General features: G+C 34.7%; 1 protein-coding gene across 1 annotated transcript; it reads right to left on the reverse strand.

Annotated features, from left to right (window-relative positions):
* Nucleotides 1-6797: 6797 nt before the first annotated feature.
* Nucleotides 6798-13622, reverse strand: LOC106130297 (odorant receptor 13a-like). Its single transcript, NM_001312668.1, is given in 9 exon segments — nucleotides 6798-6996; nucleotides 6998-7275; nucleotides 8918-9013; nucleotides 9909-10011; nucleotides 10387-10629; nucleotides 10973-11217; nucleotides 11622-11732; nucleotides 12309-12558; nucleotides 13600-13622. Coding segments are annotated over 9 exon segments (1413 nt in total). The 3' UTR covers nucleotides 6798-6932.
* Nucleotides 13623-15407: the final 1785 nt, after the last annotated feature.

Here is a 15407-nt window from a genome sequence, read left to right on the forward strand (position 1 = left end):
GTATGGGAGTGAAAGTTGGGTATGGCAAAAGAAGCATGAAAGCAGAATAAATGCAGTGGAAATGAGAGCGTTAAGGAGTATGATGGGTGTGAAATTGAGTGACAGGATAAGGAACAGCGTGATAAGGGAATGTTGTGATGTGAAAGAAGATGTAGTTACAGGAATAGAAAAGGGTATGTTAAGATGGTTCGGTCATGTGGAGAGGATGAATGAAAGCAGGTTGACTAAGCAGATATACAAGGAGAGTGTGGAGGGAAAGGTCGGAGTGGGAAGACCTAGACGAACGTATCTTGATCAAATTAAGGACGTCCTGGTAAAGGGTCAGGTCAAAAGTACCCGAAACCGCCGAGCTTGTATGAAGAGAGTTATGAATGTGGACGAAGCGAAAGAAGTATGCAGAGATCGTGGCAAGTGGAAAGAGGTAGTCTCTGCCTACCCCTCCGGGAAAGAGGCGTGATTTTATGTATGTATGTATGTATGTAATAAAGATAAAATATTTGTATTTTTGTATGAATAAACTCAAAAACTACAGAATCGATTTTGATTAAATTTTACTGAATCAAATTTTTTTGAATTACATTTTTGTGGGTTAATTATACACATTCATACTAATTAATAAGGAGAAAAAATTTGTATGTTTTTTACGAATTAACACAAAACCTTCAGAATTGATTTTGATGAAATTTAGTAAACAGAATAAGTAGACATTCAGAAATAACAAAGGCTATATGAAGATAACTGTCATTGAATTAACACAAAAAGCATCAAATCATTGTTAACAGTATCAAAGACAAAAATGTTTTATTTTTTTCGTATTAACGTGTCTTCGAAATGAGTGTTTTATGTCTCATTTATACATATCAATGGCTAAAAGGGTTTCCTGTTTGGGGACGAATTGTTGTTTAGGGCAGCCTTAGGCAGGAAAATGTGTTCACAAAATGTTAGGAATTTTAGCGCGAATGATTTTATACATTTTATTTTAAATATTACGTCGCTACGCTTGCTTAAGTTGAAATCAGTTAAATTTGGAACATTCGGAATTTTCAAATTATTGTCCGTGACGACGACTCAAGTCAAATATGTAATAAAAACGTATGTACAAATAACGTCTTCAGTATGGGTCTATGGAAGCCCAGTGGAATAGTTTTAAAAAGTCAATAGTTTATCAAAAAATGACAAATACATTTCATTGGACCTATCAAAACCTGTCTGCAATATCGGCACAATATTAATTAATTATTGATCACAGCAGTAAGCTATCACCTGGGTATTGCGATGCTTATAGCATTTTGTATGACTCTCTAAAAAGTTTTCACCATTTGGCTACAGAACTCTAAAAATAAGTGAATCAAAATGCATCTAACTGAATCAAAAACTAAATCCACATATTTTTCCAATAAAATTACAACTCAACTTCATATCTGATAAATTTCAAACAACAACCGCAAACAACCTATTTCCCTAAATACAGTTCGAAATTTAAATCAGTGATGCCGACGAATGCGCAAAGCCGCGGTAAATGTGCTAAGGTAAACCTTTTTACCCTCCCGCGCTCAATGGGACAAGATATATTCCATTTAAAGAGTAAAGGAGCATCTACGTGGGACAAAACATTTTGGTTACAGAAATAAACCTCTGTAAATAAAATATGTTCTCTTTTTAAAATAAATTTATTTTGTCTTTAAAGATCTTTCACCAATAGGAATAGGTTGAGTCGAGCCTTGTTTATATGCTCCAGTTCGTAGACTAACTTTTAATATATGTATATATACGCGACAAATTATACAGAATAGTTAGCTTCGAACTTATGTGTTACGAGGTACTAACTAAACGACACTATATTTTACAATAAATACTTATATAGATAAACATTCAACACCAAATCAATTAAAAAAAGTTTGTTACTCATGATTCCGGTCCGGGACTTGAACACGGGTCTTGCGGTGTCATAGACGAACGCATTACCGCTGCGCCACAGAGAATTAATTTAACAACACTTTATCCTAACTACTGATGTTATAAATTCGAAAGTTAGAAATAATCTTTGGATGTGTGTGTGTTTCTTCTTCCTTCACTCAAAAACCACTAAACGGGTACAATATAACCTGAAAAGTGAATGACACAAATAAATATAAACTCTTTATCGCACTGTAAGAGTAAAACATACAAAATAGGACAAGAGCCAGAAATAGTACATAGGGTTCTTTTTATCTCGAATTTCCCAATAGAGTTTGGTCCTATTTCCATACGTCTATAAAATTCAAAAAAAAATTCAAAATTCGAAATTTTTTTGTTCATTATTATAGGATACTATTATATCGCTTAATAATTGTCGTATGGTTTAACAACTATATTTATCTTTTAACGCTTTATTTATGTTCATACATTGTTTTATGTCTAAGTCCCTAATGTGATTTCATTTTGGCAACAAATCAGAAAGGGTATGTTGAATTAACAAGAAATACAAAACATGACGCACTCGCCGTCATGATGGGAATTATGATTTGATGTCGCCGAATTGGTTTCTTATTATTATATGTATTTGGCGTAATATTATTTAAATTGTTATGTTTCCTCTCTTTTTTATTAGTGATATAACATTTAATGAAATAATGATAGTTATATAAACTAGGTGCCGTTTGGTTCCCGGCACCAATACAAAAAAGAATAGGACCACTCCATCTCTTTCCCATGGATGTCGTAAAAGGCGACTAAGGGATAGGCTTACAAACTTGGGATTCTTTTTAAGGCGATGGGCTAACAACCTGACACTATTTGAATCTCAATTCTATCATTAAGCCAAAAAGCTGAACGTGGCCATTCAGTCTCATTTTCAAGACTGTTGGCTCTGTCTAGCCCACAAGGGATATAGACGTGACCATATGTATGTATATAAACTATTTCGTTTGACCATCGATGATAAGAAACATTATGCTGTGACCACGTGCCGCCGTGATCTCCTCTTATACATACAAGCGCGCGCGCCCAAGACCTTGGCCCTTGGTCTACTTCAACGCTCACCAAGTTAAATAGCTCCCTATCCTCAGGCAGCTACTTGCTGGGTCTCGCATTTATAAAAATAATAGGATTTGTAGCTCAGTTAATACAGCAGACTTATAATGATGCCATAATATACTATGTGGTTCTCAGCACTTTAGAATAGGAACACTCCATATCTTCCCATGGATGTCGTAAAAGGCGACTAAGGGAAAAGCTAATGAACTTGAAATTCTTCTTGTAGGCGATGGGCTAGCAACGCTGTCACTATTTGAATCTCAACTCCATCATAAGGCCATGTTGGTCCTGTCTAGTCTGCAAGTGATATAAACGTGATTGTATGTATATGTATATTTTAATTCTCTGCAATTATTAGATATAATATTAATAGCTCAGTACAGACGTAAGGTTAATAATGATGCCATAATGTTTTAACTTACATGAACTAGCGTACATATACATATATTTTTTTAATTTGGCAACCGACAAGTAATTTGCATAGCGTTGAATGTTTTGTAGTGTGGCATGCATTGTTATAGTTGGGAGCCTGCCAAATGTCCCGATCGGCAACAATTATTCCAAATTCCACTGAATTGCTGTATTCTGTTGTATTCTCTCTCTCTATCTCTCTTTTTGTTAGATATTTAAACCTTACTAGTTGAACCTAAAGCTGTTAAGTTACGAAGCGTTGTTGGGTTCCATTTTCCAACATAACGGGTACGTAACTAACTTTTAAGTTTTATTTATAGTGCCGTGTGGTTCCCAGTAGAAAATAAGATTAGGACGCCTCCATCTCTTTTCCTTGGTCGTAAAAGGCGATTAAGGCATAAGCTTATAAACTTTGGATTGTTCGTTTAGGCGATGGGCTAGCAACGCTGTCAGTATTAGAATATCAATTCTTTCATTAAACCAAATATCTGAATGTGGCCTATCAGTCTTTTCGAGATATTGGCACTGTCTATCCCTTAAAGGATATAGACGTGATTAGATCGTAGTCTTCCAGGTGGAGCCTTCGCTCCTACTTACAAAATAAGTTATTCTCAGTCCAGGAACGATTCTAAACCAGCCCGGACCCTGGGCTCCTCTGCTGAGAGGTGAGAACGCAATCGAGACTAACGCAAGGGTAAAAGGATGAATTGTCTTCGAAATAAGAATTATCCTTTCTTGTAAGTTTTAAAACAATTCTAAGACGGCAATACCGCATAATCGATTTAATTCCTAACTCCCACAAAAATACTTGCGAAAGTTAGGTAATAAAAAACCCCAGATAGTTTAAGTTCCTGTTCTAAAGACGGGAATAGTTACCAAGATAGTTCCTTCCCGAACGATGCGTAACTTCCAAAGATAGACTTGTAGATTTGGCTATACATACCGAGATATAATATTATTCCCTATTAACACCAATAATCTTTATAAAAATCTATTTTTTTGTTGAATACAATATTTTTCAAACTGAGTTTTGGATGTATGTTTGATGATTTTTATTTAAACTTAACATGCGTACAACAATCTAATGCTTTGCCTTTTAGAAAAATAACCTGCTTTACCCAATTCCAGGATCTGAGTCAAACGCGCACCCAGGACTCCTCACCAGACTGGTGAGAAGGAGCTACCAGGACTAACTCTGGGAGGAAGAAGACTGTCGTTTACAAGTGTCCAAAATAAAAAGAAATAAAACAAATTCCGTTCTTTATAGGGATTAAGACAGATTTTTTTTATAGTAAGTATGATTAGACGAACGTATCTTGATCAAATTAAGGACGTCCTGGTAAAGGGTCAGGTCAAAAGTACCCGAAACCGCCGAGCTTGCATGAAGAGAGTTATGAATGTGGATGAAGCGAAGGAAGTATGCAGAGATCATGGCAAGTGGAAAGAGGTAGTCTCTGCCTACCCCTCCGGGAAAGAGGCGTGATTTTATGTTTTTTATGTTTTAAGTATTATTATTAAAGCCCTCCATTACTTCACTGTATCTAAAAGTTTCGAGGGGGATTTAGTTAGAACTGTCGATAACTTTGGGCACTTTTAGAGCAGGATTTAAGGGATAGTTGACATGTATGTAATCCTTATAATATTTCTCTAAAAGTGTGTATTGACAGGCCTCTATGAAGTTTCTTACTTCTGGTTTCAAATACGAGGTTAATCTGTCAATTAACTACAGAAAATATTTTTACTTGATTAATTTATTTAAAACTTTATTAAAGTAAAGGTATAATACAATTGTTCACCTATTGTACTTTTAAGGCTTTAAGACCCAATAAAGTTAATGCATAAAGCTAATAGCATTTTCTCTACAAGTCAACCAAACCAAGTCAAGTAAATAGCAAATAAAAAAATAATCAGGTGTCAATTTGTTATCCAAGTTTTAGTTATCTTGTTAGCGTTTAGTTTTAGATAAAGCCTTAGGATTATTTTATACTAACCTTACTCATTATTCACTCGTGTGTATTTGAGTAGAGACTGTAAAAGTACATTTCAGAATGTTATCTGTTGTAAAATACCTGTAGTACTTTTGCTCTGGGTTCACGTATCGCTCTAACTTCCTGTTCCCTAAAACCTGCTTTTCATTGTTAAATGAATATTTGGAAATATTTCTAAAGTATAAAGCTACTGACTTGCCTTTATTTGACCTAAAAAACTGTAGTAATGCAAATATACTTATAATTAGTATTACTGCCGTAGAAATTTCTAACAAACAACAGTTTATTATCAAGATCGACCCGCGCCCTCTCCGTGAACTCACGTTTATCTTGTACAACTACGTGCATCCGAAATTATTGGTCTGAACCTATTACAACTTGGCAAACTGGAGATAACTAATGTGTAAGAATAGACTTAGTAGTCTGAGATCAATGGCTTCTGATTTATATCTAGGATTTATTAGATACCTACCTTCATATATCATGTGGTCACCATTAAGATGGAATGAGTAATATTGATCGTTAATTTTCAGATAACCCTGAAAACGGATAGGTGACATACTGTTATAAATATATAGGCATACATAATACGTTCCTAATTTGAACCTACGTTGAAGCTACGTTTATATAGCGAAAATCATGAGACACAAAGTTCTAAAAGACTTAGTGGAATTAAAATTCAGATAGAGACAGGTTGCCAAAAAACCTCAAATTTACAAGCTTTTCCGTTGTTTGATTTCTACAATCCCTGCAAGAAGAGACTGTATCTCTTACTTATGTACTCTTCTAACACTGTATCTCTTCAAAATGGCTTAGCGGAATTGAAATTCAGATAGAGACAGGTTGCCAAAAAACCTCAAATTTACAAGCTTTTCCGTTGTTTGATTTCTACAATCCCTGCAAGAAGAGACTGTATCTCTTACTTATGTACTCTTCTAACACTGTATCTCTTCAAAATGGCTTAGCGGAATTAAAATTCAGATAGAGACAGGTTGCCAAAAAACCTCAAATTTACAAGCTTTTCCGTTGTTTGATTTCTACAATCCCTGCAAGAAGAGACTGTATCTCTTACTCATGTACTCTTCTAACAATGTATCTCTTCAAAATGGCTTAGCGGAATTGAAATTCAGATAGAGACAGGTAGACAAAAAAACCTCAAATTTACAAGCTATTCCATTATTGGACTATTACAATCCCTACGAGAACAAAACTGTATCTCTTACACATGCAAACTATGTTTTTGCTTCACCACTAGACTAGTAATTTGAAACTATAAAGTAAAAAAACTAAACCAAGCCCAGAGTTTTTAATTGAGGATGAAAATAGGAACGGGATTTAAATATGGCGAGAAAAATATGGGTATAAATGAAAAAGAAACCAGTATTTTTGTTCTTGTTTATTCTACTTGCATAAATTAATCAATTTTTCGTAGAAAGGTGAAATACGACAGCGATGTTTTTATTATCTGGAATAATTATTAACAAATTTTAAGCAACAAGTATAATCTGGATTAAGTTGTAAGTAGGTACAAAATTCCTTAAATCGTGGTCATTGGCGCCATTTTGACTCTACTGTTACTCTTAGTAGCCTTTCAGTGTTTTCCAGTCTGTTGGCTCTGTCTACTCCGCAAGGGATATAGACGTGATGATATGTATGTATGTAACATTAAAGTATGTAATTTGATTTTGATGGTAAAGTTACTTACAGAAGCGACAGTAGCCACACCCATATCCGTAACTCCGAGAGCCTTCACCCTCACCGGTTTCTGGACGTTCATCAGTAGAATTAGCACGATGAATCGGTTCTGTCTGTCCATGTACTCCCACGGCAAATCGTATACTACTTTCTTGAGCTTTTCACCCTAAAAAGTTGATGATTTTAGAGCAAGTAAATTAAAAACTGGATGTTATAGATATGTAAATTACTTTATTACAATTAATTAGCGCACAAAAACAGTGTTCACAGATATCGACGTATGTATACCAGAGAGCGAGAGCAAAAAGGGCGGGAAGCTACCACAGACTATATAATTTGATTGCGTTCACAAATCTCTAACAAAAGTCAATCGGAGAAGAGAAACTTACTCGGCAAAATTTAATAAGCTATACGCGGTTTCCTGAAATATTATGCGGTAACAATTAAACATGAGTAAATAGTATGAATAATTTTTATAGTGCACTAAAAAGCTGCCAAATTAATTATCATTTGACAGCTTTTAACGGTTTTGTCATTGATATAGTATTTGGTAAGAACAATACAAAGACTTTTACATTTGCCTTAATTTTGAAGATTTAAAAACAATTCCTGAAAAAACATGTTTATATTTTATGTAGTCGGAATTTGGATTAATAATACCTGTATAAAAAGCCCTTTACGGCATCTTAATAAAGAAATAATTTAATCATCTTAAAGAAATAGTTAAAAGCTAATCTTAAGAACTACAGCTACAAGTATAAACTGAAATATTAAACTTAACATGAAGTCACATGGATGTCGTAAAAGGCGAATAAGGGATAGGCTTACAAACTAGGGATTCTTTTTTTAGTCGATGGGCTAGCAACCTACTTGAATCTCAATTCTATCATTAAGCCAAATAGCTGAACGTGGCCTATCAGTCTTTTCAAGACCGTTGGCTCTGTCTACCCCATGAGGGATATCTAAATGTGACTATATGTATGTATGTATGTATGAAGTCACATAAATTTTTATATAAGTAGCAAAACTGATATTGTTAAAATTTGCGCCTACCAATGTGTTGTAAATGAATGTTAATTAAATTGTATCCGATTATACTCGTGTCCTTTTGTGATGAGTATTCGAGCGATGTATTGATTCGATATATGGGCATTGACATTTTAATTAAACGCTTAGAGGCGTTATATTTGATATTCAGTCATTTATACCACATTTTACACAGTCTTTTTAACATATTAATAGTGAAAATATTTCTGTTACTGTTTGTACCAAATAATTTTTGAACTACTTGAAATATTTGATGTTATTAGGCACAAATATTTGTGGGCTCATTACTCTCTTCATGCATACATACATATTATCACGTCTATATGCCTTGCGGGGTATACAGGGTCAACAGACTTGTAAAGACTGATAGGCCACGTTCAGCTGTTCGGCTTAATGATAGAATTGAGATTGAAATAGTGACAGGTTGCTAGCCCATCGCCTAAAAGAAGAATCTCTTATTTATAAGCCTTAGTCGCCTTTAACGACATTCATGGGCACGAGATGGAGTGGTCCTATTTTTTTATTGGTATATTCAACGATTACGGGTACTTCTAACATCTCCCTTTTAAGACATTCGAAATTAAACGATAAACATCTAATATAATTTTGAAAATAATATAAAATAATATATGTAACACCACAGGAGCGTACTCTCAGTCAGAAGTGAAGTGTAGTGTGTAGTGTATTACAGAAGTGTAGTGTGTGTGTGTGTGTGTGTAGTGTGTGTGTAAAACATATAGGTAGTGATTACACAAACTCACCGCAGTCCCAATGAGTTCGAACACAAGACCAAACTGTATAAGTTCTTGGAACACCATCAAAGTTAGCGGGCCGTATCGCATGAACGCCTCCGTGTTCTTGCGAAGTAATGTTAATTAATTACAAAAATGTGTATTGTTACATCCTACTACTATTATAAAGGCGAAAGTTTGTATGGATGTATGGATGTTTGTTACTCTTTCACGCAAAAACTACTGAACCGATTACCATGAAATTTGGTATGTAGGTAGCTGAAGACCCAGAATAACACATAGGCTACTTTTTATCCCAGAGTTCCCGCGGGATTGATAGGGTTTCCATGCGGACGAAGTCGCGGGCGGCCTCTAGTTAGAAATATGTGGGAAAATTTGTTCTTTTTTTTGGTGTAGATTTAGGTCACTAACATTAAGTTTTTGTTGTACTATAGATAAACTCTAATACAATTCAAAAGTGACAATTTCCGAACACTACCCGGTTTTTAAAGAGAAAATATTTGGTAGTGTAATGTTCCACAGATAGTGATAGGATGCTATTCTTTGGCCTAAAGGAAGTCTTCTTTTTCCTGGTTTTAGTCCTGGTTGCCTTCTCACCACTCTGGAGAGGAGCCCGGGTATCCATGCCTATGACCATGGATCCTGAGTTGGGTGAGTCAGGTTTTTCACGAAGCGACTCAGACCTTCACAAACTTTGCAGGGGAACCTTACCCGTATTGGATCGATCATGGTTAAACATGTCTCTACCTACCCCTCCGGAAAAGAGGGGTGATTTTATGTATGTATGTATGGTTAAATATCCAGTTGCCTGAATGTGAAGGTTTCCTCACCGTAAGAGTATTCAAGCTTAAAGAACTATCTCAAGATGAAAAGCTTATTCCTTCATCAACTTCTACAATCTGCGTAGAAAGAGAAGCAGGTGACACAATATATTATATTTTCGCTACAAGACTTAGTAGTAATATATTTATTCATGTGTTTAGAAACTTTCAAAACTCACCATGTACGAGCATTCCAACAGAAGTAAGCACGTTAATACCAACATGACTCCAGTGTAGATCATCAAAGTGGACCCAAATACATCAGACATCATTTTGGTGAATCTAGAAATACAAAAAGTCTAATCTTTAATTTTTCATGTAATTGCTATTTCATAGATAATTCTCTTACTAGCTTTTAGCCGTTTTCGCACGCGGAATTTAACGCCACCAACAAAAAGCAACGTATCTAGTGAAACCTATTAAATAACGTATTTAGCGCCACCAGGTTTTTTCGCAAATCCTACCGTAACTATATTTTTTAATGGGACTAAAAGCACCATAAGTCCTCCAGACTCTTAATTATATGTACGCAACATTTCAAAAAGATTGGTTCAGTAGATAACGCTTGAATAGTCATCAAACAAATAAACTTACTTTAGCATGTATAATATAAGTTGGAATGCCAATTTATATATAAACATTTACTTTATTACTTACCCTATTATAAGACGATGGTAGTCAACGCATCGCTTTAATTTTTCATTTACTTGCTTAGATTCTTCGGCACTGTATTTATCCAGTAATAGTTCTTCGGTACTCTTTCCAGGATTGGGCAATGGCTTTGGGATCATTTCTAAATCGTGGATCAAAATTTTAAAATGCCCCCAAATATGAAATACTGTTATGTATAAATAACAATCGAGTATTGTGAGAAACGACCCACAGAAGTACGATATGTTCCTGAAATTATAAAAAAGAAGTATGTAGGTTACTAGGTTAATTTATTTATTTAATTTTTTTATATTTGTTTTTGCTTTCTAGATTAAAATTAGGTGTACTTTTTTCCTTTCCTATTCCCTTTATTCTATCGTCGTCAACTAATAAGTACTTCTGTTCTTGAGTCGTCCTAATAACAATTCACAGGAAGAGATTTAGGGTTTGGAAAGCTAAAAAAAAACTCATTAATTTAATATATTAGTTTTTGAATAAGACGTGACATATGAAGAACATAGTGTATTTTTACATATTACTCAATAAATCACTTCTTCGCGAAAAAGGGTTAATTTATATATTTGCAACTCACCACGTAAAAAGACTGACGAGTATGTAATTCTTGAAATTCGTCAAATAATTGCATTCGAACGGGAATCTATAATAAGCAGCGTGGGCGTAAACCTTCGTGGAATTCTCGGGAATTCCAGTGCGATACAGCCCTTCGGAGTAATTCACGTATATAGGGCCGGTGTTGAAAAAAATTATCGTGGCTGCAAGCATAGACACTAAGTAGAAAGTGCAGAATTCTGATATCCTGTGTACTTGAAGATGTGTCTGAAAAATAAGAATTTGGATTAGGTATATACATAGATATAATCAAGTCTATTTACACTACACACGTAGAACACGTAAACACTCTAGAAAAAAATAAAGGTGACGTTCATCTGTATGGCTTATTACTCGTAACTGGTAACTGGTTGCTAGCATATCGCCTACAAGGAGAATCCGAAGTAATAGGCGACTAAGGGGAAGTGATTGGACTTTTTTGTAGGTATTTGGATTTGCTTTCAGACGATTCTATAAAAAAGTTAAGGTAATTAGTTTGTATATTTTTTACATATTAAACAGGTAATTTGTTGAAATTTCTGTTAACTAATATAATTCTTAATCAAATTTAATTATTTATAATGGTATGGATAGTAAGTTCAAGTTCCGTTACACTTAATTAAAATATTTACCTTCATTGCGTATTCCGATTTATTTTTGAAATAAATCAAATGCATTTTCAAAAAAAACATTTTTCCGTATTCACGATATCTTTTGCGAATACACAAAAGCGACATTTTTGCCTGCAAACATGTGTTTCATATTATTAAATATTTTTGGATTGTCAATAAAACTTGCTTTAAAAGCAATCAGAATGAAAAAAACTTATATAAAATAAATTCGTTTATATGAAATCATTGATAATATACCGGAAAGCTTTTAGTAATACTGATTTGACAATATAAATTTTAGAGCTGGGATTCTTTAAATATTAAATTAACATATGAACACGAGTCTACTTATACTTTAGACTAACACAATTTACGTCACTACCATATAATAAATATAATTATATAGATTGGTAGTGACTTCAAAGCGCTACTTTTTTAGACTATCTATCTCTCAAATTTCATCTGAATTTGTTCACCCGGATGACTCAGGTTATATGTAATAATGAAATTGAGATTCAGATAGTTATAGTTTGCTAGCCCATCGCCTGAAAGCATCTCGAGGTTATTACTTTCCCTTCGTTGACTTTTACAGACGCGGGAAGAAAATTTGTTTGCACATACTATGATTAAACGGAGATACACATTTTTATTATGACTAAGTTTTATCTTCCCTACAGCATATCAATTTTATAATTAGATGTAACGTACGGTGCTGGCAAAAGACAGACACAGAGTAATACAATTATGTCCTAATATCAGGAACGGGATCTTCTTAGCTTCGTGGGCGACGTAGAATATTACTGGTATCAAGGCGGTCAAAGCCTGGACGTGGAGGTAGTATATGTAGTACTCGGAGATCCGCCATACTCTTTCGCCCAATTCTCTGCCCGGCCAAGAGCCTATGGTCCACATGGCAAAACGCATGATCTTAACATAACGTAAGTCCATTGGTGTAGCCCTGTATATGATAATGATAAAAATACAACTTAAACAAAATAGAAATACAAACATACGGTCACGTCTATATCCCATGTGGGTTAGACAGAGAAAAAAGTCTTGAAAAGACTGATAGCCCACGCTCAGCTATTTGGCTTAATGATAGAATTAAGATTCAAATAGTGACAGGTTGCTAGCCCATCACTCTAAAAAAAGAATCCTAAGTTTGTAAGCCTATCCCTTAGTCGCCTTTTACGACATCCATAGGAAAGAGATGGAGTGTTCCTATTCTTTTTTGCAGTGGTGCCGGGAACCACACAAAATAGAAAAGGGAATTTAAATACGTAGTTAATAAAACAACTATTTCATTGATGCGGAGTCAGAGATGCGCTTGTTGTCACGATTCAGGATTAGGTAAATCAGGTTTTTACACAAAGCGACTGACGTCTGACTTGTCCTGTAATGGATAGTTGCCTGAATTTAGGTTACCTAACTTAGTTCCCTCGCTGTAAGAGCTACGGTTAGCAATCTAATGTTTATAATTCAGAAAAGAGACATCGGCACATTGCTGCAATGGGTATGAACGTGGTTCATCACGCTTTTGTAAGCAGCCGTCTTAACTGTTCGATCTCTGCTCTGTCTGATTAAGCGACCTACTTATTCTATGACAATGGCAAGATAAATGCAATATGTGAGCCGGAGGAGCAGGTAAATCTTACATCAGGAACCAATAAACATACTGATTATATTTTTGTATAGTGCCGTGTGGTCCCCGGCACCAATACAAAAAAGAATAGGACCACTCCATCTCTTTCCCATGGATATCGTAAAAGGCGACTAAGGGATAGGCTTACAAACTTGGGATTCTTTTTTAGGCGATGGGCTAGCAACCTGTCACTATTTGAATCTCAATTCTATCATTAAGCCAAATAGCTGAACGTGGCCACTCAGTCTTTTCAAGACTATTGGCTCTGTCTACCCCGAAAGGGATATAGGTTACGATATGTATGTATTTATGTATAATTTTGCAGGCCAGTTTGGTTTTTTTAATTTAAAATCTTACCCATTTTGTGCACTGATATCCATTTTATATACAACTTTAGTCTACTGAAGGCTATATTTTAATGAGGTCGGAGTCGCAGAGAAAAGCAGAAAATGAAAGACTGATGAAACGTGTTTAGAATATATTGAATACCACAATCATAATTATATAATGTCATCATCAAAGATTTGTTAATATTCGTGATTGATTGATATTCGAATGAAATAAAGTTAGGGATGTCACTTTTCTATCATGAAAGAGCGTGGTGGTCGTGGTATAGGTTCAATTCTTATCGTGGTTACGGACCAAGGCCTCGTTATGAGATTGGTTTGATTAATCTTGCGTGAAATAAAATATTGAGAGGAAATTTGTACAATAAAGCAACTGGATGTGGAAACATAATCCGAAATAGCAATGATCTTACAACAAGGATACCTGCGCATTCAGGCAACTATATGGGGGAGTATTTAATCTATAACAAACAGCATACAATAATTTATACCGAAAACAAAACCCTACGTGACTTGTAATATAAATTTATGATCAAGCACGAAGGACGAATTTATCGTTCAAGTTCATTTTATATTATCTAAACTTATTTCAAAAGTAACAATGTAATAAGTAAGTCATTTAAAATTCTGTTAACTCATGACAGAAAAATTGTACGGTTTCTTATTAATTAGGTTTCAAGGCACACACAAGTAGCTAGTGGATGACCGTGACCTGCTTTACATAATGTTCAAATTATCATATTTTCTTTTAAATTATAAGAAGACTACTGTACGTGTAAAACTAACCCAGTCAATTTCTGTTTCATCTTAATTTTTTTGGAATATTTTCTTTTCTCCCCAAGACTACATAAAGCATTTTTGAACTAGAAGAACCAAAATATCTCAAATCTCTGCTCAGGGGTACATTGATATGTCAATCAGTAAGTCAATCAATAAGTTTTCTCTTATATTTAAGTGAAGCAATATGACGACGTTTCCGTAAATAAAAAAAACGTTGGTCCAAAGACATTTGCACTTTTTGTTCTACTTCCAGATTCATTTCAAGATTACACCAACCGAAATAAAAAAATAATCAATCAAGGCTTGTCAACGATACTTAGTTCATAGACCCACCTCTCCAGACAGGTGAGGACGCAACCGGGACTAATGCCAGGACAATGATGTTCATACGAAATTAATCCTAATCAATTATTTATACATACATATGGTCACGTCTATATCCCTTGCGGGGTAGATAGAGCCAACAGTCTTGAAAAGACTGAATGGCCACGTTCAGCTATTTGGCTTAATGATAGAATTGAGATTCAAATAGTGACAGGTTGCTAGCCCATCGCCTAAAGAAGAATCCCAAGTTTGTAAGCCTATCCCTTAGTTGCCTTTTACGACATCCATGGGAAAGAGATGGAGTGCTCCTTTTCTTTTTCAATGGTGCCGGGAACCACACGGCATTTATATGTACTATTTATTTATATTTTAGGTATATACTTATCCATCGAAACCATAATTATAAAAGTAAATTACGACGTTCCATACTCACGCAAATGAACCCTGAGCGTGTAAAATTCCTGTTTTCAGTCTTACATTATCCAATATATCCCAGCCCTTTATCCTGTTATAACCGGTTGGAGTCTCTCGTTTTTAATAAGCGAGTGAAGTACCAAGCCCTTTTGAAAGCGTGTAGGACGCGTGACTTCTTTGTACCAATTATGTATTTCCTTTATTACCACGTGGTGATGGTATTAAGGTTGTATATTTTTTAAAGTTTCTAAGTACATATTTGTGTATTTTTATATTATATGCAAAATAATTGTAATTTTG

Source organism: Amyelois transitella, chromosome 15 (genome assembly GCF_032362555.1).
Source record: "Amyelois transitella isolate CPQ chromosome 15, ilAmyTran1.1, whole genome shotgun sequence".
NCBI lineage: Eukaryota > Metazoa > Arthropoda > Insecta > Lepidoptera > Pyralidae > Amyelois > Amyelois transitella.